Below are 22151 nucleotides of genomic sequence, written 5' to 3' on the forward strand. Positions count from 1 at the left end.
GTGTGTGTGTGTGTGTGTGTGTGTGTGTGTGTGTGTGTGTGTGTGTGTGTGTGTGTGTGTGTGTGCGCAAACATGCAAAGAAAACTTCAATTTTAGTAGAATTATTATCAAAAGTAACTTCTGCTTGTTGCATAAGTCCTCCTAAATAATGGTGCTAATTTGCTATGCACACTTCCATGGGACAAGAATTTGACACACTCATCAATCAAACAAAATTCACACGAAAAATGCAAAACAAAAGCAAAAAGAATATGTTTCTCCTTTATTGCTGTATCTGTCTTTCTGTACACAGTAGTAACAGATCAGACCAAAATTATCCCATTTTTCATTGCCCCAGCAAAATCCATTTCTTCATGCACCATTACAACAACAACAAAACAACAAAACTGAGGTTAAGGGATTCTTCTTCTTCTTCTGCGTTCGTGGGCTGAAACTCCCACGTGCACTCGTGTTTTTTGCACGAGTGGAATTGTACGTGTATGACCGTTTTTTACCCCGCCATTTAGGCAGCCATACGCCGTTTTCGGAGGGAGCACGCTGGGTATTTTCGTGTTTCTATAACCCACCGAACTCTGACATGGATTACAGGATCTTTTTCGTGCGCACTTGGTCTTGTGCTTGCGTGTACACACGGGGGTGTTCGGACACCGAGGAGAGTCTGCACACAAAGTTGACTCTGAGAAATAAATCTCTCGCCGAACGTGGGGACGAACTCACGCTGACAGCGGCCAACTGGATACAAATCCAGCGCGCTACGGACTGAGTTACATCCCCGCCCTAGGTTAAGGGATAAGAAATGAGAAAGCACACCCTCCCTCCCTCTCTTCTCAGCCCACCACCCCCACCTTATGATGAAGCCAAAATGCTGAAGTGCTATTGTTGCAATGAATCAGATGTGAGGTCTGGTCATATGTCCCCACCACCCAGCTGTCACCTCCTGCAAGACAGACACAGACACATTTCAGTCAAGTAGTCAATGGCTAAATATGTGCTCTTGATTTTTGTTCTTTCTGGGCTGTTTTTAACAAAAAAATCCCAAAATCTTACCTCCATTAGGGCTGGTAATAAGAATAAGAATAAGAATAAGAATACTTTATTACATGTATCTCATAGAGAAATTCAGGCGTGGTACATAACAATAATACAAACAGGACATTGTTTTTACATAAGACATATAGCACTATATAACAGGGCAGGTTATAAACACACCTCCCACATACCTTTCTGGCCATTCCTTGCATTGTGCTTACGCATTCAGTCATGAACACATCCATGTCTCACTTACACATCGCACACATGGACATTCTTATACGCTGAACTTACCCATTCACACATGGACATTCGACCACGCTCCCCTTACACATTCTTATACGCTCCACTTACACATTCACACATGGGCATTCTTATATGCTCCACTTACACATTCCCACATGGACATTCGACTACGCCCACTTACACATTCCCACATGGACATCTTTAAAGCACTGAATATAGACTTATTGTCTCGCTTGGGTCTTCTGAACCATTTTCTTGGACAATCTCTCAGATAAGTTATTATTTGCATAATAAGTGTTTGTCTGTCTGTCCACATAATAGACCACTAGGTCAAAGTACTACAGTGAACCTAACATTTTGTTTTGTCATAAATAAAACGCTCCAATCACCATGCTTGTTTTTTGATTCTGGTAACGATATGTTTTATTTCCCCATTAAGAGGAGACATACAGTACTGAATTAGTTTTTTTCATTATCAAAATCATGTATCTACATTTTCATTTTCTAATATTCCACTGACTAACATGCTGTGGAAAAAAACTTACTTTCAGAAATAGAGAATTTTGTTTACTTCCAGGAATGACAAAGCAAAATGTACCTGAGCGATACTTTTTTCTCTCTTCAGTTATGAAACCACACATGGTACTTACGTCTTCGAAAGCGAGTGCCAGTTTCAAAGTAGGAAAAAAGCCTCTCATAATTATCGCAAGGCTGCTATGTAGGTTCCTGGGGCGAGGTGCACAAACCGAAAGTGGGTGCCACCCAAACGGGAGAGAGCAAACCGCAGGATCTGATTCGTTGAAATCACAACAAGTATCTGTTTCAACCAATTCAACACTGCGGGTGGCTCCTGTTGGGTGGTAACTTTTTCGTGCACCCATAGTGCTGAGTGTGTCCTGTGCTAGCGAAAACACTCACCCTTTTCCTCGACCTCTTGCTGGCTTGCCCCCTTTGTTTGGTTTGCCACCTGGTTTTCCACCCATTCTGCCACTCGGTTTGCCATCAAATCTGCCACCGGTCCTGCCACCTGGTTTGCCTTCAAATTTGCCACCAGTCCTGCCACCTGGTTTGCCATCAAATTTGCCACCGGTCCTGCCACCTGGTTTGCCATCAAATTTGCCACCAGTCCTGCTACCCGGTTTGCCATCAAATTTGCCACCAGTCCTGCCACCTGGTTTGCCATCAAATTTGCCACCAGTCCTGCCACCGGGTTTGCCATCAAATTTGCCACCAGGTTTGCCACCCATCCTTCCACCCATCTTTTTGCCACCTTTCTGCATCCTTCTCTCCATGTTCTGATGCTGTGAAGATCTGCACAACACATTTCATAAAATGAACCTCATAGCTAAAACAGTTAAACATTTTGTGTAAAATGTGCTCATGGATGTAAGAAGTACTGATACTAGAGATACATCATTGATTTGAAACAAATGGCGCAGAGAAACGTGTACCAGAATAATAAATGCATACACAAGTGTACCCTTCCACATGTGGATGCACATGAGCGCGTGCATACACACACACACACACACACACACACAAACTCACTCACACACACACAAACTCACACAAAGTGTAGCAATACTCATATAAATGCCTGACATCTGTTTGATTGAACGAAGGATAAGGACAAAGAAATAAAGAACGGAGAAGAAACACATTAAAACAAGCAACACAAGGTACGTACTCTGCTCTGAACATTCTGACTGTTTTCTGGTCAGTCTGTGTCAGCTCATCAGAAAATGTGGCTTGCTTCTTTTTCTTCTTCTGACGTTTCTGCTTCTTCGATGGAGGTCCTGCCAATAAAAAAACCCACTTCATTTGCATGTGTTTGTGACAATAAAGACCCCTGTTTGTGACAAAATTAATTAATTTCTGATAGATGATTGCATTTCTTCGCGCACACTTGAAACATGGAGAGCTGCAATCAGTGTCCACCACTAAAACACAGCCTTTTTAACGCAATTAAAAGAATAGAAAACTAACAACAGAATATGCCAGTAGCACTGAAGAAAAGGTTTCACTATACAGCTCAGCTGATACAATCAAACCTGCCTCAGCGATCACATCTCCATAACAACTACCTGCCCACAACGACCACCCCAAAGGATCCCCGAAAAGTTTTTTCCCCTTAAAAATTCCCTTTCCATAGTGAACACATGTCTATTATGACTTCTTTTGGTCAGCTCTTGGGTGGTCGTTGCAGACTGGTTTGACTGCATCACTAAAAACTTCTCATTTAAGTTGTAAACTGAAGGCAGAAAAGATACAAAGAGGAATAACAAATCGTGCATGCATGCTAAGACACTCTTGTCCTTCTTACCTTCCTCTTCCTCCTCTGCACAAGATCGCATGCGCTTGGGTTTGTGCAACTTCTTGGAGGCTTTGATGGATCTGTCGGCGTACATCTGAGCTTTCTTCACCTCAAAACTGGCGCGGTCCTCAGACTGGCGAAAAGAAATAAGCAAATAAACACAGTGAAATCCCTCTTCCAAGACCCTCCACTATAAGACTCCCTCTACCATATAAGACCTCAAATTCTCAGACGTTCATTTCAAAGTGTCACTAATTTTACCTCCATTGTAAGACTCCCTCTACAATAAAACCTCATTTTCTCAGACGTTCATTTCAAAGTGTCACTAATTTTACCTCCATTGTAAGACTCCCTCTCTTTTAGGACCCACATTTCTCAAATTGTAGAAGGTCTAAACATAGAGGTATCACTGTATACCGTAAGGCACTCAAATTGTAGAAGGTCTAAACATAGAGGTATCACTGTATACCGTAAGGCACTCAAATTGTAGAAGGTCTAAACATAGAGGTATCACTGTATACTGTAAGGCACTCAAATTGTAGAAGGTCTAAACATAGAGGTATCACTGTATACCGTAAGGCACTCAAATTGTAGAAGGTCTAAACATAGAGGTATCACTGTATACTGTAAGGCACTCAAATTGTAGAAGGTCTAAACATAGAGGTATCACTGTATACCGTAAGGCACTCAAATTGTAGAAGGTCTAAACATAGAGGTATCACTGTATACCGTAAGGCACTCAAATTGTAGAAGGTCTAAACATAGAGGTATCACTGTATACCTTAAGGCACTCAAATTGTAGAAGGTCTAAACATAGAGGTATCACTGTATACCGTAAGGCACTCAAATTGTAGAAGGTCTAAACATAGAGGTATCACTGTAAACCGTAAGGCACTCAAATTGGAGAAGGTCTAAACATAGAGGTATCACAGTATACCGTAAAGCACTCAAATTGTAGAAGGTCTAAACATAGAGGTATCACTGTATACCGTAAGGCACTCAAATTGTAGAAGGTCTAAACATAGAGGTATCACTGAATACCGTAAGGCACTCAAATTGTAGAAGGTCTAAACATAGAGGTATCACTGTATACCGTAAGGCACTCAAATTGTAGAAGGTCTAAACATAGAGGTATCACTGTATACCGTAAGGCACTCAAATTGTAGAAGGTCTAAACATAGAGGTATCACTGTATACCGTAAGGCACTCAAATTGTAGAAGGTCTAAACATAGAGGTATCACTGTATACCGTAAGGCACTCAAATTGTAGAAGGTCTAAACATAGAGGTATCACTGTATACCGTAAGGCACTCAAATTGTAGAAGGTCTAAACATAGAGGTATCACTGTAAACCGTAAGGCACTCAAATTGTAGAAGGTCTAAACATAGAGGTATCACTGTATACTGTAAGGCACTCAAATTGTAGAAGGTCTAAACATAGAGGTATCACTGTATACCGTAAGGCACTCAAATTGTAGAAGGTCTAAACATAGAGGTATCACTGTATACCGTAAGGCACTCAAATTGTAGAAGGTCTAAACATAGAGGTATCACTGTATACCGTAAGGCACTCAAATTGTAGAAGGTCTAAACATAGAGGTATCACTGTATACCGTAAGGCACTCAAATTGTAGAAGGTCTAAACATAGAGGTATCACTGTATACCGTAAGGCACTCAAATTGTAGAAGGTCTAAACATAGAGGTATCACTGTAAACCGTAAGGCACTCAAATTGTAGAAGGTCTAAACATAGAGGTATCACTGTATACCGTAAGGCACTCAAATTGGAGAAGGTCTAAACATAGAGGTATCACTGTATACCGTAAGGCACTCAAATTGTAGAAGGTCTAAACATAGAGGTATCACTGTATACCGTAAGGCACTCAAAATGTAAAACAGGAGAAGCGCAAAATGACCAAAGAAAACCTGCTTGTGTACACAGGCATAACAACTTGTCTTCATGGGAATATTTTGTGTCATGTAAGTAAGTAGAATTGTGGAGGAAAAAAAAAGGGAAAGAAACAACCTTTTTAAATCACTTACTGTCAGTTCTTTTTTCTTCCTTTTCTCCATCTTTCCAAGACGTAAAGATTCTGAAACAAAAAGTAACGGTGTTACACACAATAAATGTTCAGATGAGAGTTTTTACAAAAGGGGTTTGGAAAATGCAAACAGCCATAACAACCACGATTGGTTGGTTGGTTTTGGGGTTTTAATGTCCCTTCAGCACATAACAACCACGATAACACAACCATTCCAAGACTGAATGAAAGGAATTTTGTTCAGAACACACACACACACACACACACACACACACACACACACACCACACACACACACACACACCACACACACACACACACACACACACACACACACACCACACACACATACACACACACACACACACACACCACACACACACACACACACACACACCACACACACACACACACACACACACACACACACACACACACCACACACACACACACACACCACACACACACACACACACACACACACACACCACACACACACACACACTGCTGTTGCTGTAGAACCCCCCTTTTAAGACCTTCAAACATCTGAGAAAATCAGGTCTTAAAAAGGAGGGAGTCTTGAAATAGAGGTGAATTTACACAGGTTATGAACAGAACATGTAAACAAGAAGGGCAAAGCCCATACGACTCACATGCTTTACACATTTTTCCTACCAAAATACATGTGACCTTGACCCAAGGTCAAGGTCATCCAAGGTCATGCAACACAAAGCTGTTAATTCAAGACATAGGAAGTACAATGGTGCTTATTGGCTCTTTCTACCATGAGATATGGTCACTTTTAGTGGTTAACTACCTTATTTTGGTCACATTTCATAAGGGTCAAAGTGACCTTGACCTTGATCATATGTGACCAAATGTGTCTCATGGGGCCTTTCAAGGGGGGTTCTATTGTACAACATCCGTTTCTCTAGCAGCACTAAAAAGTGTCAAACAAAGGCCAACCTTTCTCCTCCATCCTCTGTCTGTGTGACTGGAACCAATCTCTCTTGTTGCCAGCATCATTGCCGTTCTCCAAGATACGCTGCGCCTTGTTGGCTTGGTTCTCAATGGCCCGGAGTTGTCTTTCTTCTTGCTCTTCTCTCGATACGATGACTACGTCCTCCTCCATCTCTGTGATGCGAGTGCGGTAACGCATCACCACCTCTGAAACACAAACATCCTGGTTGTTTAGGATCAGTGTGTTGTTCTACATTAAGAATTGCACAGAATGGCCCACAGGATATGCTGGGCTTTTTCAATGAATAATAATTATAAAAACAATAACAACAATAGTAATAATAATAGAACATATATATAGCGCTTTTTGACAACTCAGAGCACTTAAAAATGGCTCAGGGGGAAAAGATGAAGAGGATGAAAGGGGAAATGAATACTGACCCAATGCGAATTTCTTTGGACTACAAAAGTCTCTAACTAATGAGAGTGCTGATCACGGCAAGCTCAATTTCATATGTACAGAAGAAACATCCAAGGCACACCCCCCCCCCCCCCCCTCTTTTGATTCAGAAGTTTTCTGATAACACTAATTTCCCACATATCTGTTAAGCATAAAACAAATCAAGCTCTGTGTTCTTGGTAATATCTGTTATTGAAGACTTTAATACAACATACTTCTATGTCCTGTCTTACCCAATTCATGAGTCAAAACACAAGCAACACTTGCATTGTACTCTTACAGTGTGAATCGAAAATTTCAACAATAAATTTTCATTTAATTAATATACTTACCCAACTCACATATATAGCATTAACTTCCATTTGATGCTTAGACATTGAAGCACTGACCCTGGTATCAGGGGGAGGTAACTCCCAAAACAAAACAAACCTTGTAGTCAAGTTCCTGTAGTTACCTCCCCTCACCGGCTGCCCGCACATGCGCGAAAGATACTGCCGGTATAGTCATTCCCAATGAAACACCACCTTCAAAACATAACGTTTGCGGGGTAGGTAGGGAGGGTATTGACTATGTGAGTTGGGTAAGTATATTAATCAAATGAAAATTTATTGTTGAAATTTTCGATTAAATCACATATTCTTACTCCAACTCACATATATAGCAGATTGCTACACAAGGTGGCGGGAAACTCACCTAATTCCTGGTCAGAATCTGGCCCGCTGCCACCATGGCTGGTAAACAGTTACTACCGTCCTGACAGGTACTGGAAATGTCCCTCAGGTAGTAGTTGATGAAGACGTCATCCGACGTCCAATAAGCTGCCTTAAGCACATCAGCGATTCTGCCTGAGCGCAGAACAGCTAGAGAGGCAGCCCATGCTCTGGCCTCATGCGTTCGAGGAGAACGTTAGGGAAGGGCAGAACGCCCCCCCCCCCCCCCCCCCCCCCCCATGTGTCTGCCACCACTTATAAGCCTCCTTGATAAGTGTGGAAGACCATCTCGCCAGAGTTGTTTTAACAATATCCTTGTCTCTAGCCGTGTTAACAGAAATGAAAAGTAGTTTCTGAGTAGGAGCTCTTATTGGAGCCGTGCGAGACAAGCATGCCAGGAGTACTCGGACCGGGCAGTTCACAAGGTCAGGGTCGCCAAGAGGCAGTATAGAGCTCAGCGGCTGGATAGAAACAACAGGAGACGGCTGATTCGGTTTTTGATTTTTAGCAAGAAACAAGAAAGATCTCACCAAAGCAAAGGCAAGATACGCCAAAACACCACGGGTCAATGGCCTTCTTAACAAGAGGCCAACGGCTGAAAAGCCGAGAAGTGCAACAACACGTCCGTACACCAGAGTGTTGAAGAAGGGAATGACTATACCGGCAATATCTCTCGCGCATGTGCGGGCAGCCGGTGAGGGGAGGTAACTACAGGACCTTGACTACAAGGTTTGTTTTGTTTAGGGAGTTACCTCCCCCTGATACCAGGGTCAATGCTTCAATGTCTAAGCATCAAACGTTAATGCCATATATGTGAGTTGGAGTAAGAATATGTGATTTAATTGATAATTACCTGGTGGCACAGTTCTACGCTTGAGCGCTGTCTTGGCGTGTTTGACTACGTCCTTCATGATGTTTCTCTCCGACTCCCCAACCAGCGACACTGACCTGTACACAAGTAACCAAGAAAGTGAGAAAACATGGAGAAATGAAGAGCTGAGGACCAAAGAAATGGACACAACTGGTTTATACATCTACTCTGCCTTCAGGACTAATTTTGTGTGTACCTTTAAAGAAAATGTCACGAATAATGATGGTGTGATCGTTTGTATGTGGAGGCCTGAATCTAGTTCTAAAAAATCTTTACAATTTTACAATACAGTTTGCTTCTCTTTTTTTTTTAGAAAAGTCTGAAAAGTGAGAAAACAGGTAGATACCCCCCTGTGGTACCTGTCATGATAGGAACCTCCAATGAGAGGACACCTGCCTTGAAAAGACACTTCTTTCCGTCCTTTTCTTTAAATCTACCCAAAAACAACTGTCATGACAGGCCACCTGCAAAGTAGGCACACTTTTGGATTGTTCCAAGGGTGTCCTTTCATCACAGGTACCACTGTACCTCCTCTGCTACACTCTAATGCAGAGAGAACTAAACAAACTTACCTGCCACTTTTTCCTGCCCTCGCCGTTCGCCCCACACGATGGACATAGTGTTTCAGAGTGGATGGCATGGTAAAGTTGATCACCTGTGGCAAACAAACAGAAAAAAAACCAGTTTAAAAATAATCAAACACTTCAAATTCCAACAGATGTTTGTACATGTACAATGGCATACAAACATTTTAACAACACAATAGAATTCAATTCAATTGACAACACTTTGGAAAACTGTCAAAAACACTTTCAATGTTACGCAGAACGCTTTTTTTGTTTTCAAGATATCGGTGCGTAAATATACTCACAGTTTTAACCCCAACAATGTCCAGGCCTCTGGATGCCAGATCTGTGGCCAGCAAGACATCAATTTCTCCCTCTTTGAACTGCTTCAATGCCTCCAGGCGCTGGTCAGAAGCAACAAAACACAATGCTAACAATGCAGGTAGGATCAACACTTAAAGCATTGACATCAAAGTATATACCAACAGTCTCCAATATTTTCAGTAGAACAGTGTGTGCAGAAGACATGAGAATTGATAGTGATACTTCTTGCAAACAAATTTCTGCTCTTCAACCTATCACAGAGGCTTTGAAAATGTACTTAATCTTGCAATCTGAACACACTGATATTTCTGTGCTTAAAAGGCCGAGGTCCAACAGGCCAAAATACCCATGGGTCTAGGCGGAGCCTATTTTCAGTGACGGACAGGTCTCAAGTTACCTAGTCTGGTGGATGCAGTGGCCAAGGCATTCCGCTTGATTAAACAAGCCAACAGCAGACTGCATACCTCTCCTTGGTGTGTGTGCCTTTCTTGTGAACCTCTGTAAACTCCCATTATGTGTGTGTGTGTGTGTGGTGTGTGTGTGTGTGTGTGTGTGTAGGGCTAGTGTGTGTGTGTGTGTGTGTATGTGTGTGTGTGTGTGTGTGTGTGTGTGTGTGTGTGTGTGTGTGTGTGTGTGTGTGTGTGTGTGTGTGTGTGTGTGTGTGTGTTTGTGGTATTCACCTTTTTTTCTGACGGTTATTTGGAAGCATTATTAGTGGCAATGATTGATTAACACTAGCAATAAATCCGCTGAGTGCAGATTACACGCACACACACACACACACACCGTCGCATGCGTGCATTTGCACACTGTGTAATACAACTGAGCGCATGGTGAAAGTTATACAGTGCCATACACTGATACAACCTGTCAACCTGACTTCGTGTTGTAGACTGAAGAGTAGAAATATCCTCTCTCTTGGTGCAGAACCTGAGTGGAAACTCGCACCAACAATCGAATGCCAAGAACTTGAGGGACCATCTACAGAGTTAAATGTGTCACTGCTTTCTGTACATGCATGTTTGAATGTTTCATCCAAGACATTGGCGCCACTATGTAGCTCTGTGTCTTGGTTTTACAGTTCCCAAGGTATCAAGGTCGGTACCGTTTTCAAGACGAGTAGGTCAGTCTAGCCGGCTTTTGGAACAATGGAACCCTTGTTACACAAACCGAGTGCATTCTCTAAAGAAAATATATTGACCATTGTCTTTGCCATAATAAGCCAAATGTAAAGTCTGTGAATCTAAAAAGTTGAAACTGATTGTTAGACACCCTTATTTTGAACAGAAGATATAGTTTGCGGTTGTTAATTACGAATGTGACTGTTGGCTTCAGGTTGACCAGTAAATTCAGATACATAACGGCACTGTGAGCGTGCATTTCCCTCCCCCAGCCCACATGTTTGGTTTTGTCTGAGACTAACTAGGTCACCAAAATTTGCGGGAAGAGGAGAAATTTGGTGGGAAAACTTGCATTTAGTCAGTCAGGGCATGGTGTCGCGTCGTGGCCGGAGGAGAATAGCTTTGTGACTAATAAAGTTTTAATTAGATAGCAGAGCATCACTATAGCTGGATGTTGTTGAATATGATATCTGTGACAGACAGGGATTACGACATTTGCCGCAGAGTCGCCTGAATAGTGGTGTTTTAGTGTGTGAAAAAGTGAAGAAAATGTCATTCATGAGTCATGAGTGCCTGGTTCCAACGTGCGTGACTGTGATATGCGGTGTTCTACCGGAAAAATCAAGCAACACGTACAATATTATTTTCTCTGGAAAAGTCTGCCATAAATTCAAGACATTGGTACCTATCTCACGATCGTATTCATCCACAAAATAACTTCAGCTTACTTTTTCGGCCCAAGAAGAAAGCGTTTTTTTCGGATGGATGTTTCACTTAAAAAAAAAGTAATATAAACCAAATTAACATTCGAAAAGTGCAGACTATCTTTGAAATGATTTATTTATTACAGAACGATCATTGAAAGTGTTTCACTCTGCTCACGCAGATTAGTCAGTGGTGTCATGTAGCACCCCCCCCCCCCCCCCCCCATCTGGTAAACGTGCTGCGGGTGTGTGTTGCCGAAAAGGAATGAGCGGTGCGTGGACATTATCTTTCTCGTGTCTTTAGCTCCGCCCAGTCCACCACGACTGACAGCCGTTTGATTTTGAATTCAAATTTGGTGAGGGAATTTTTTTCTGAAAGTACGTTATCCAGGGCTTATTATACACACTTTTTGGGGTGCATGTATGGTGTACGCCTTGAAATCTTTGCCTGACAAAAATGGTGCTTTTGAGTTTGGTATAGACAGAGTATTTTTGAAAATAATATTTCAAGTGAGAGCTCGTTTCCTGAAAAAGGGTTGGACATTGGACTGAAGTGCCACGCGCCGCTCTGCTTTTATACCCGACCCTCGGCCTTTAACATTTATATAAACAGAATCTTTTGATAGAAATTATGGGGAACCAATCTCCTGGCACCTGACAGAATAACAAGTACTGAAATAAACTGGCGACTTTCATCCTCAGTTAGTATTTCTGCATCATATACTTCGTCAGCTGTCCAAAAATTCATTACTCGGAGCCATGACAGAAACTTTTTCAAAAGTGGCCACCTCTTTCACTCTGCATAAACTGTCAGAGATGGCAGATCAGAGAACAGTAGGGTAGAACTAGCAAAAAAAAGAAAGGTACCTGTGCCTGTGAGAGGTTTCCGTGCAGTTCACCACAGTTGACCCCCAGCAGTCCCAGGACAATGTGCATCCTGTGAGCTTGTACCTTGGTCTGCAGGAACACGATGCACTTGTCGCAGAACGTGCGACTCACCAGCGCTGAGACAGAGAGAAAAATGTACACTGACTACTGGACAAGCTATCACAATCTAAATCATCAAAGGGATGAATTTTCTTAGGACAGAACCAGCTTCAACAATCTGTTTTAGTGTAGCTTATTTGTAGTAAAAGAGTAACACAGTCAACTGCAGAGCATTTTGGCTTACGCAAAATTTACTCTTGAACATTTACTCAAGGAATTGTGCCGAGCACTGTCAACAATTGTAAAATGCATGATTTTCAAGTCTGTCAGGCTGAAAACAGCCTACTGCAAGTGAGCCACACATATGCACACATACATACACGCAAACAAAAACAATTCCAAAGTATCCTTGAACCGTGACCTTCAAAATCAGCACAAAACCCAACCAAGCAAACATTTACCTGCAACAATGGCCTCCCTATCCCCCTCTCTGTTTTCCCTGATGCGCACAAACTCCTGTCTGAGGCCCAGGGCCACGTCTGTGTTCTGGTTGACGAACACCTTGATCGGGTCCTTCAGTGACACTGCCGCCAGGTCTTGAACCTGAAATACAGGTATGCTCATGATCAAACTGTCATTCTTCCCGCCCCACTGCCAGCTGTACGGAGGAAAGGAGGACCTGAAGAAGACAATATCATTTGTCTCGCTGTCCGGGCTGACAATATAGATGTGTGATCGACAAGAAGAAGAAAAAACTGCCATTGTAAGTCTTTGATTCTTGGAGCAACTCGTTGAAGACGCAAGCAAGTTTTCTGAACTTTTATATTCTTGGTTCAGTGACAACTGAAGAATATCTTGTGAATGTTTTGTTTTGTCCTGAGTTAAACATTCCAAATATTTAAGCTTTCTTGGTTTTTTTTATTTGTTTTTTTTATTCAGTGACAATTTTTTTGGGGGGGAAGTGCAGCATACCATTGTAAATCTGTAGGTGAACAGCTACAAAACTTGAAGTCTGACCTGAGGCCAAAAATCCTGGAACGCCGAAGAAGAAGAATGTAGGTGAACTACTAACTAATAAAGTACACACACTAGTGTATCATTACTTATCATACGGACTAGGAAGAAAATGAAAGGCCTTGCACAAAAACATCAGCAAGTGTCGCAACAACTGACACAAGTAACTTCACAATGGGAGGTGCTCACCCTGACAACATTTCCTGTGTAGACCTCTACAAACATGAGTAAAATTGGAGACACAGCAAAGCTGTTTGGATAAGCTTTACATTACATATCTGAGAACACACAATCTACAACTTACAGCATCAGACATGGTTGCAGAGAAGAGCATGGTCTGACGCTGGAAGTTACACATGCGGATGATCTCTTTCATCTGCTCTGCAAAGTACTCATCCAGCATTCTGGAACAAAAATGCACAGTATAATTTTCTTTTACAGTAAAATTTGAGACATCAACCATCTTTCAATAAACACAATAGAAACAAAGTCAGAAGTATCATCAAGTTTCAGCACAAGTTAAATGTACACTCCATCACTACTGTCCACCGGTAATCCCTCCCTCCCCCCCACCTCCTGCACACAATATAACTCCTTCCGCCTTCAACCCACACACACACTAACCTGTCAGCCTCATCCAAAACCAGAATCTCTACAGAACTGATGGAGAAGTTTGGAGCATTGTGCAGGTGGTCAATGAGACGACCTGGCGTTGCCACGACAATGTCTGGTCCCAAGCGCAGTGATGCCTCCTGACTCTTGACATCCAGACCACCTGACAGACACAAGACAATCATTCAGAAAACCAGCGAAAAGAATCTTCTCGTCCGGTAAATAATGTTCCAGGGAGAATGATGCCAAGAAGAGTATGGTACACAAACTACAAATGAGGAAACAGGCAAAGAGTTTCTTTGTAGGAAGGTGGAAATTGATTTGGTAACAGGCATAAAATAACGTCTGAATCAAGGAAAAGTGAGGAATATCCCATAAAACTATTGGCTCAATTAAAAAAATGTCAGGCAGTTTTCACTCACGAACAGGCCTCAACAATGACAATCCAGAATGTCTGCTATCGGAAGAAATAAGTTTGACTGGTAATTGATTTTGTAAGCAGAAGAAGCTATTATTAACCGGAATATTTGAGTTCAGAATCCTCATGCTTCTTTTAGAGACAAAACTGTTTATTCATTACAATGACCCCCTAACGGGTCGTAAATGTCCTTCATCTATCTCTCGCTCACTCACACGCTCTCTCTTTTAACCAAAAATTAAACACATGAGACACAGAGCTACTAGTACTTTTATAAAACAAGCAGTTTTTGTAAATGTCCTTCATCTATCTCTCGCTCACTCACACGCTCTCTCTTTTAACCAAAAATTAAACACATGAGACACAGAGCTACTAGTACTTTTATAAAACAAGCAGTTTTTGTGTGTGTCTGATCTCATATCTTGCAACTTACCAGCAGCAAGACACATGGAGATCTTGGTGTACTGTGCAATCTGTCGCCCCACTTGGTACACCTGCACTGCAAGCTCGCGTGTGGGAACCAGTATCAACACCCTCGTGACGGAACGCTCAGCTGGCCTGTACAACAGACGCTCCAAGATGGGCAGCATGAATGCCACTGTCTTTCCTGTACAACAAACAGTGTTCAGCACAACGACGGCTGTTAAGTCTTGAAGGCAACATCGAACAAATGAGGCAGAGCTCTATTTTAAGATCTGAAAAACAAAGGGAAGTAAGCTCTCTAAATGCTTACAAGTGCAAAAGTTAGTTAGAGTTATGCGGAACCTGGCACCTGAGAATAACAAGCACTAAAATGCACATTTTTGACAGCTGGTTGAAACACCTAGCCTCTCTTGTCAAACGCTCATCAATGCAACATCAAGACATCCAGATACATATACACACCGGAAAGTGCAGGCAATACAATTCAATGCTAGAGCAAATCTATATGTACAGAAAACAAGAACCTTTACTTTAAAACAGAGACTTTTGAAGTTTTTACTCATTTGACATGTCCAAACCTACAAGTACCAGGCAAAATCATAATTTAATGCATAAATACGCATAACACATAGCTTTAAAATCTGCCTCTCCTTTCATGTTCAATGAATTCTGACACACAACAATTTACAAAGGTTAAAATTGTTCTACTTAGAAATGAATCCCTGAATGAGAAAGCTTTGCACATAACAATGAGTCGAGCATACCTGAGCCAGTTACTGCACAAGCACACATGTCTCGTCCCTTCAACCCAATAGGGATACAGGCTGCTTGAATTGGTGTTGGTTTTTCAAACTGCATGGTTGACAGACCCTGTTGAAGCAGCACACACACTGTAGTAAACTATCATACACTTCACTATAACACTAATCAGTATTCTATGCATCAAAAACATTTTACATTCTAATGTATTCCTTTTCATGGAAAATAAAGTGTTTGTTATTTTTGTTATTGTTATTAGCTGATAACACACACTACATACTACACTTTTTAACAATAGGAACAAGAGAGCAATTCTTGACAGTATCAGTCGGGAAGAAGCCATAAGAAAAGTAAATCGCTGATAAAAGAAAAAAATACAGCTTCAAACACGAAAAAACATTCTGATTCAATTAAAAACAAACAATTTCTCACCTTCATCAGAGGCCGGGCAATGTTTAGATCACTGAAGGTCAGTTTGTCATCATATGTGTCGATAGATTCAGAGAACTCTTGTTTCTGCAGCTCCAGGCCCTGTATTTAATAAAATTAAAATCATGTAAATGTAGTACCTAGAAGACCCCTTTAACTGGATTCAAATCCAGCCATTGAATGATTGACAAAGAAAATAAAGCAGTTAATGACAAAATGTTTAGACATGCCTACAAAAACCAACAACAAAAAGCTGCGTGAAGCATATATCCAAATATTTAGTCAATGTGTCAGCCTGAAACTAAAAGATCAACGCTAAAAAAAAAGCTAACACTGAGACCACATACACTAAGGCATTGCTATCCTAAACTCGAAGACAGACCGGTCCAGCTCGTCTCAACAAAGCAAGCGAATGTATTGCCTAATTAACCTATTTTCTTTCATTGTGAGTACATTTCAGAGTAAACATGGCATATCTATATATATATTTTTGGATTACATTTTTTTTTATAAAGTATCAGATGAAATCATGATTGGATTGATTACTAACATTTTTAATTATATGGATATGACGTCATCAAAGACATTTATTGAAAAAAGGTAAAAATGGTCTGAGGATATCAGCTGGAAGAATTTGCATGTAAACTTTCATGAAGATGGATGGAGTAGTTTTCTCTCAATCGCTCTACATGCACACACACATACATACACCACCACCCTCATCTGGATTCCCAGTCTTTGTAAAAGCATTTAGTCAAAACTTGACTAAATGTAAAGACAAAAGCAAATAAAAACACAGACTAACTTATTTGTCATAAAAATAAACTGATAAATGCATCTATTAAAAATAACCATAACACAAAAGTATTACAAACTTCTGTCAACAGTTGCGTTGGGTCTCGATTTTTTCTTGTTGCATGCAATTTGCAGGTTAAAATGGAATAGGCATCACACTCTTAAGAAAGACACAGACAAACTCACCTCTACTGCATTTAGTCCTTTCTTCCCTTTCTTTTTCTTCTTCCTGGTCTCTTTTACTTTCACAACATCTGTGACAAAAAAACACCAACATTTGGTAAAAATCAAGGAAAGAACAGACATAAAAAAAATGTTTGTTTAAATATTTTCATGTCTGACTCTCTCTCCGTCTCTCTCTCTCTCCTGGTTTTTCTTTTTCCTCAGCGTTCCAGAGTTTTCTGGTTACGTGCGAGCTCGTTTGCCCATTTGGGTTCCCCATACTATACTCTGAGAGCATAGTCAGCTTCACTCCGCTTTCGTTGAGTAGGCATGCTGGGTATTTTCGTGTTTCCATAACCCACCGAACTACAACATGGATTACAGGATCTTTTCCGTGCGCACTTGGTCTTGTGCCTGCATGTACACACGAAGGGGGTTAAGTCACTAGCAGGTCTGCACATGAGTTGACCTGGGAGATCAGAAAAATCTCCACTCTTAACCCACCAGGCGGCAGCGACCGGGATTCAAACTCACGACCTCCCGATTAGGAGGCCGACGTCTTACCACCACGCCACTGCGCCCGTCTCCTGGTTTAATAAGGAAGGTTAGAGAGAACCGGATGTATTTCAGTGCATCCAGTGACTTTTTGTTTATCACTCAGCGTTGTTTAAATTTTTTTTTTTTTATTAATCCTGGCAACCCTCGCATCAAGTAGAATTATAATTGAGTAGAACATCCTTGACACACTATCCACCATCTTAAAGTCCTGACAATTCTTTGGAACTAACCTGCAGCCATTTTTTCCTCTTCTTCTGAACTGTTGCTTTCCTCAATGTCTTTCTCAATCTCTCCATCCTCCTCCACTTTCTGAAGATGAAACAAAAGAAAGAAAAATTATATTTGTAGAGGAAACAATTTCAACAAGAAAACACCACAGGCATCCTCAATCAGAAGCCTAAACCCATTTCTGAGAATTTGGGTTCAGAGAAGATTGCAATTTATGCATCCAAATCTGTTTGCAGCAATCAGGTCTATTAGTATTAATCTTTGTTTTTGTTTGTTTGTTTGCAGCTTATTCCACTCCCCCCTTCTCATGGACATCTCCCACACATTTTTCTTCTTATATTTTCTTTCCAGGCAAGCTCTCTTTCTTTGAAAAATATATTTTTTTTTTAGTAATGCACAGTCTTAGAATTTCTAAGAGCTCTGAGGTTTAATAATAAGTCATACACACCCCTCTCTTCCTGAGGCTTCTTATCTTGGCAATCTTTTCATCAAGTGTACTGGGAGTTGTCTTCTTGAATGCAATGTCAACAGTGAAAGGAACATCTTCGCCAAACTGCAAAAATAGAAACACACACAATACAGTTAATATACAAGGATGTTGCCACACATTTTCGTGAATCAGACAATTGTCCTGACCTTATCAACTTGGACATTTGACTGGCTTCGTGAATTTCAATAGGACATTTCACGTGACAGACATCATCGTCTGCTAGCAACTGCTCTCTCTACATTTATCAGTTACCGATGCACTGGTTCAGTTCTTGTTGAAATTTGTCGCTGCGTCTAAGATGTTTGTGTGTGGTTTATACATTTTCCGAATGCAAAAAGGATTACCTGGTGTTGTGCTCTTGAGAACATACAGGGTTCGACACTAGCGGGGGCGGGGGGCGGAACGCCCCAGAGTTTTGTGTTCCGCCCCAAACATTGCCGAAGCTTGGGGCCCACTCCGCCCCAGGATAAATTCCAACAATGACAAACCGAAAATTCTAATGCCAGAGCCAATCACTAAAAATCGCCAGTCAAAGTCGTCACTGAAATTTGCGTTACGATCAATGCCGCAGTCAAGAAAAAAACCCATTGAAATCGTCGAAGGACAATGCCGCAAGGGAAATAACTCCCAGATTGCGCTCTTTAGCGTGAGAGATAAGTATCGCCTTCAAATGCCAAACGCAAAATGTGGCAACATATCACTGGTGTAAAAAAACCATGGAAATGAAGATGAAGAACAGGGTGGAGAGAAACGAAAAAAGGAGACCGATGCAGCCAAAAGCGCGAAGCGCTGTCGTAATTTCAATGTCAAATGGTTGAAAGAATGTGTACGATGAAGAAAAACAGACAATGCATTGCCGCACGTGAATACTGAGAGTGGGCCCCAGATTTTTGTTTTCCGCCCCAGCAATTTCCATCTCTGGGGCCAGTGTGGCCCCAGGCCAAATAAGTTAGTGTCGACCCCTGACATAGCTGCAAAATTCTGGCAAGGACAAAATATGTGATCAAAATTGAATGCAGTGTGAGCACTTTGACCAATGCAAACGAAATTTAATCGGACTCTGTCCGCCCTCTATGAAGTATGATAGGACATCTGACCAACACTTGACCATATGTATCGGACATTGGCGGCAGTTAATCAGACTACAACCGATATCCAACGCCTTTCTTTCTTTATTTGGTGTTTTACGTCGTTTTCAACCACGAAGGTTATGTCGCGACGGAGGGAAGGGGGGAGATGGGATAGAGCCACTTGTCAATTGTTTCTTGTTCACAAAAGCACTAATCAAAAATTTGTTCCAGGGATCCGACGCCTAACGACATCCCTAAATATATATTTTTGGTGTGTTCATGCAGGAACAGTGTAAGCAGTTCTCATCTTTACAATATCTTCTTCAAGTGTGCCCGACCAAAGTGGTCAACAAGCACCCTGAAGTTGTTTTATCTATGCCACATTGTAAATGGAATTGCTCCCTCAAGTGTTTTCTCTATTTACTTTCAATAATTACCGTATTTTCCGGGTTACAAGGCGCTACAGCGCATAAGGCGCACCCCCTTCTTTTTAAACAAAATTGTAATCCAGTCACCCATTGGGCGCAGGGGGCCGATAGGGCGCACCAAAATTAAAAAATATACCCGTAACAAACCGTCGAAGAATGAAAATAAGCCGCACATCAAAGGAAGAATACAGAGTGGAAATATGTGTGCTCTGTGTGTGCGGCGAGATCAAAGGCAGGTCCATTGTGATAGCTGGGTTGCCTTGTTTAGACACTGACCTTCTTCCCAGGGGTCAATGAACCAGTTTTTGCTATGAGAGGTGGGTCAAACTCGAGGAAAAAAGTCGCGCCTTATGACCCGGAAAGTACGGTATGCAGTGACTGGCAATATGAAGTTTTTCTTACAGCAGGAATTTTTCCAGCAGTGTTCCCCAAGTGCATCCTACACTGGAATCTAAATTTTACTATGATTATTGAACATTTCATTTGAAAAATTCTGGTAAAGCAAAAATGTTGTGACCAAATGTATGATATTACAGGGTTCGGCCTAGGAGAAAAAGACAATGGGTCATTTGTCCCCCTCAACCAAATTCCAATGGGACATAGTCGAAGTCAAGATATGCCAAGCAGGCTATGGCGGTTCCGTTCTCGTAAATGTTTTTATCCAAAGATGCCAACTGGTGCAATGTGGTGACATCCGAGCATTTAATTTGCGACTGTATCATGTTACCAAGGCGTGTGTGTCAGAGTTTGGCCTGGGAGAAAAAGACAATGGGACATTTGTCCCCCTCAACAGATTTCCGATGGGACATAGTCAAAGTCAAGAAGTGCCAAGTAGGCTTATGCAGTCCAAAAGGTGAGGCAGTTGAAATGAAATCCTTGCCTTGGCCCGGCAATAATCTTTCTTTTTTTCTCACGATGCATTATTTTTGGCGTGGGCCTGTATTTCCTAGAATCGATCGACGCTTGGCTGTTGTGTTTACACAGACAAACATATAAACGACGGGCGCAGTGGCAAGACATCGTCCTCCTAATTGGGAGGTTGTGAGTTCGAATCCCGGTCGCTGCCGCCTAGTGGAGATTTTTCCGATCTCCCAGGTCAACTTATGTGCGGACCTGCTAGTGACTTAACCCCCTTCGTGTGTACACGCAAGCACAAGACCAAGTGCGCACGGAAAAGATCCTATAATCCATGTCAGAGTTTGGTGGGTTATAGAAACACAAAAATACCCAGCATGCCTCCCCTGAAATCGGCGTATGCTGCCTGAATGGCGGGGTAAAAATGGTCATACACGTAAAAATCCACTCGTGCTAAAAACATGAGTGAACGTGGGAGTCTAAGCCCATGAACGAAGAAGAAGAAACATATAAACGAGAAAAGATAGACCACCAGATTGGCTCTATAACATATTTAAACAGCTAATCACAAAGCGTCACACAAACTTGACTTGGCGTGATTTTGCTTTGCTCATTTCGAATGCTGTACTCCGATGTAAAGTGCGCATCGGATAGCGCAGTGTTACGTTATGTCAGTGCACCCTTTGATGCCCTAAAGAGAATTCTAATGGGAAATTTTTAGATTTTATAATGCGCTAATAGTAAACCAAACCCTGATATTAAATGAATAGAAATCTGTCTCTTTTCAACAACAAGATACCTCATTGGCAAAGGCGAACGAAGGGTTAAAGTCAGCATTTGCTTTCCGTTTTCTCCTCTTGCTTTGCTGAACGCTGACTCCCTGCAAAATAATCAAACAACAAAAGTTTGAGGAATATTCACACACAGGTATATCGATGGGTAATTAGTTACACACAGACATGCGCAAGTAGTCACAGACACTCACATATATAATAATTTCGATTAATTTACTAAGACATCAGCTCTTTCGATATGAATATTTAATTTTAAGCGAAAGACAGCACACACACACACACACATATTCAGAGAGAGAGAGAGAGGGGGAGAGAGGGAGGGAGGGAGAGAGAAAGAGAGAGATTCTGAGAAAGAAAGACGGCGAGAGAGAGAGAGAGAGAGAGAGAGAGAGAGAGAGAGAGAGAGAGAGAGAGAGAGAGAGAGAGAGAGAGAGAGAGAGAGTAAAAGAGTTTTGCTACTCGTCCTGGTAATGGTATACAGGAGCACATGTTTAGTCCATCCCACAAGATGGGATATTTTGATGGAGGATATATGATTCAGGGAAACCTGACCCTGAGAAACACAAGCAAAGAATAAAAGTGCATCTTTTAGATATTCCATTCACTTCTTCATCGGAATCTTGTTCTTCGTCGAGATCAGGAACATCGTCGTCTTCTCCAATAGTTCCTATCACGCCGAGTTCATTGAGCGCAGCCATCTTTAGCCTTTACTACGTAAAGCTGTGCAAAACAAGTTATTCGTATAAAAATTGACTTCAAACCGGAAAAAATGTTTAACGTGAATTTGTGTCGAAAAATGTTAGACAACATTTGTCTTATAAAATAAATAGGTGTTTTGGCAT

The 22151-nt window shown here is 41.5% G+C and overlaps 1 protein-coding gene across 1 annotated transcript; it reads right to left on the reverse strand.

The window, feature by feature from the left end:
- Nucleotides 1-247: 247 nt before the first annotated feature.
- Nucleotides 248-22051, reverse strand: LOC138966627 (probable ATP-dependent RNA helicase DDX27). Its single transcript, XM_070338919.1, has 21 exons — nucleotides 21915-22051; nucleotides 21315-21395; nucleotides 18121-18225; nucleotides 17675-17753; nucleotides 16911-16978; nucleotides 15933-16031; nucleotides 15506-15611; nucleotides 14752-14925; nucleotides 13913-14063; nucleotides 13593-13692; nucleotides 12736-12877; nucleotides 12215-12351; nucleotides 9504-9602; nucleotides 9205-9287; nucleotides 8615-8709; nucleotides 6598-6798; nucleotides 5633-5682; nucleotides 3599-3722; nucleotides 2963-3071; nucleotides 2194-2586; nucleotides 248-937 (listed from the first exon to the last, which is right to left on the reverse strand). The coding sequence occupies exons 1-21, from the start codon at nucleotides 22005-22007 to the stop codon at nucleotides 931-933; spliced, it is 2496 nt and encodes an 831-aa protein (XP_070195020.1). The 5' UTR covers nucleotides 22008-22051; the 3' UTR covers nucleotides 248-930.
- Between the last annotated feature and the right edge of the window lie 100 nt (nucleotides 22052-22151).

This window comes from Littorina saxatilis, linkage group LG1 (assembly GCF_037325665.1).
Source record: "Littorina saxatilis isolate snail1 linkage group LG1, US_GU_Lsax_2.0, whole genome shotgun sequence".
Lineage (NCBI taxonomy): Eukaryota > Metazoa > Mollusca > Gastropoda > Littorinimorpha > Littorinidae > Littorina > Littorina saxatilis.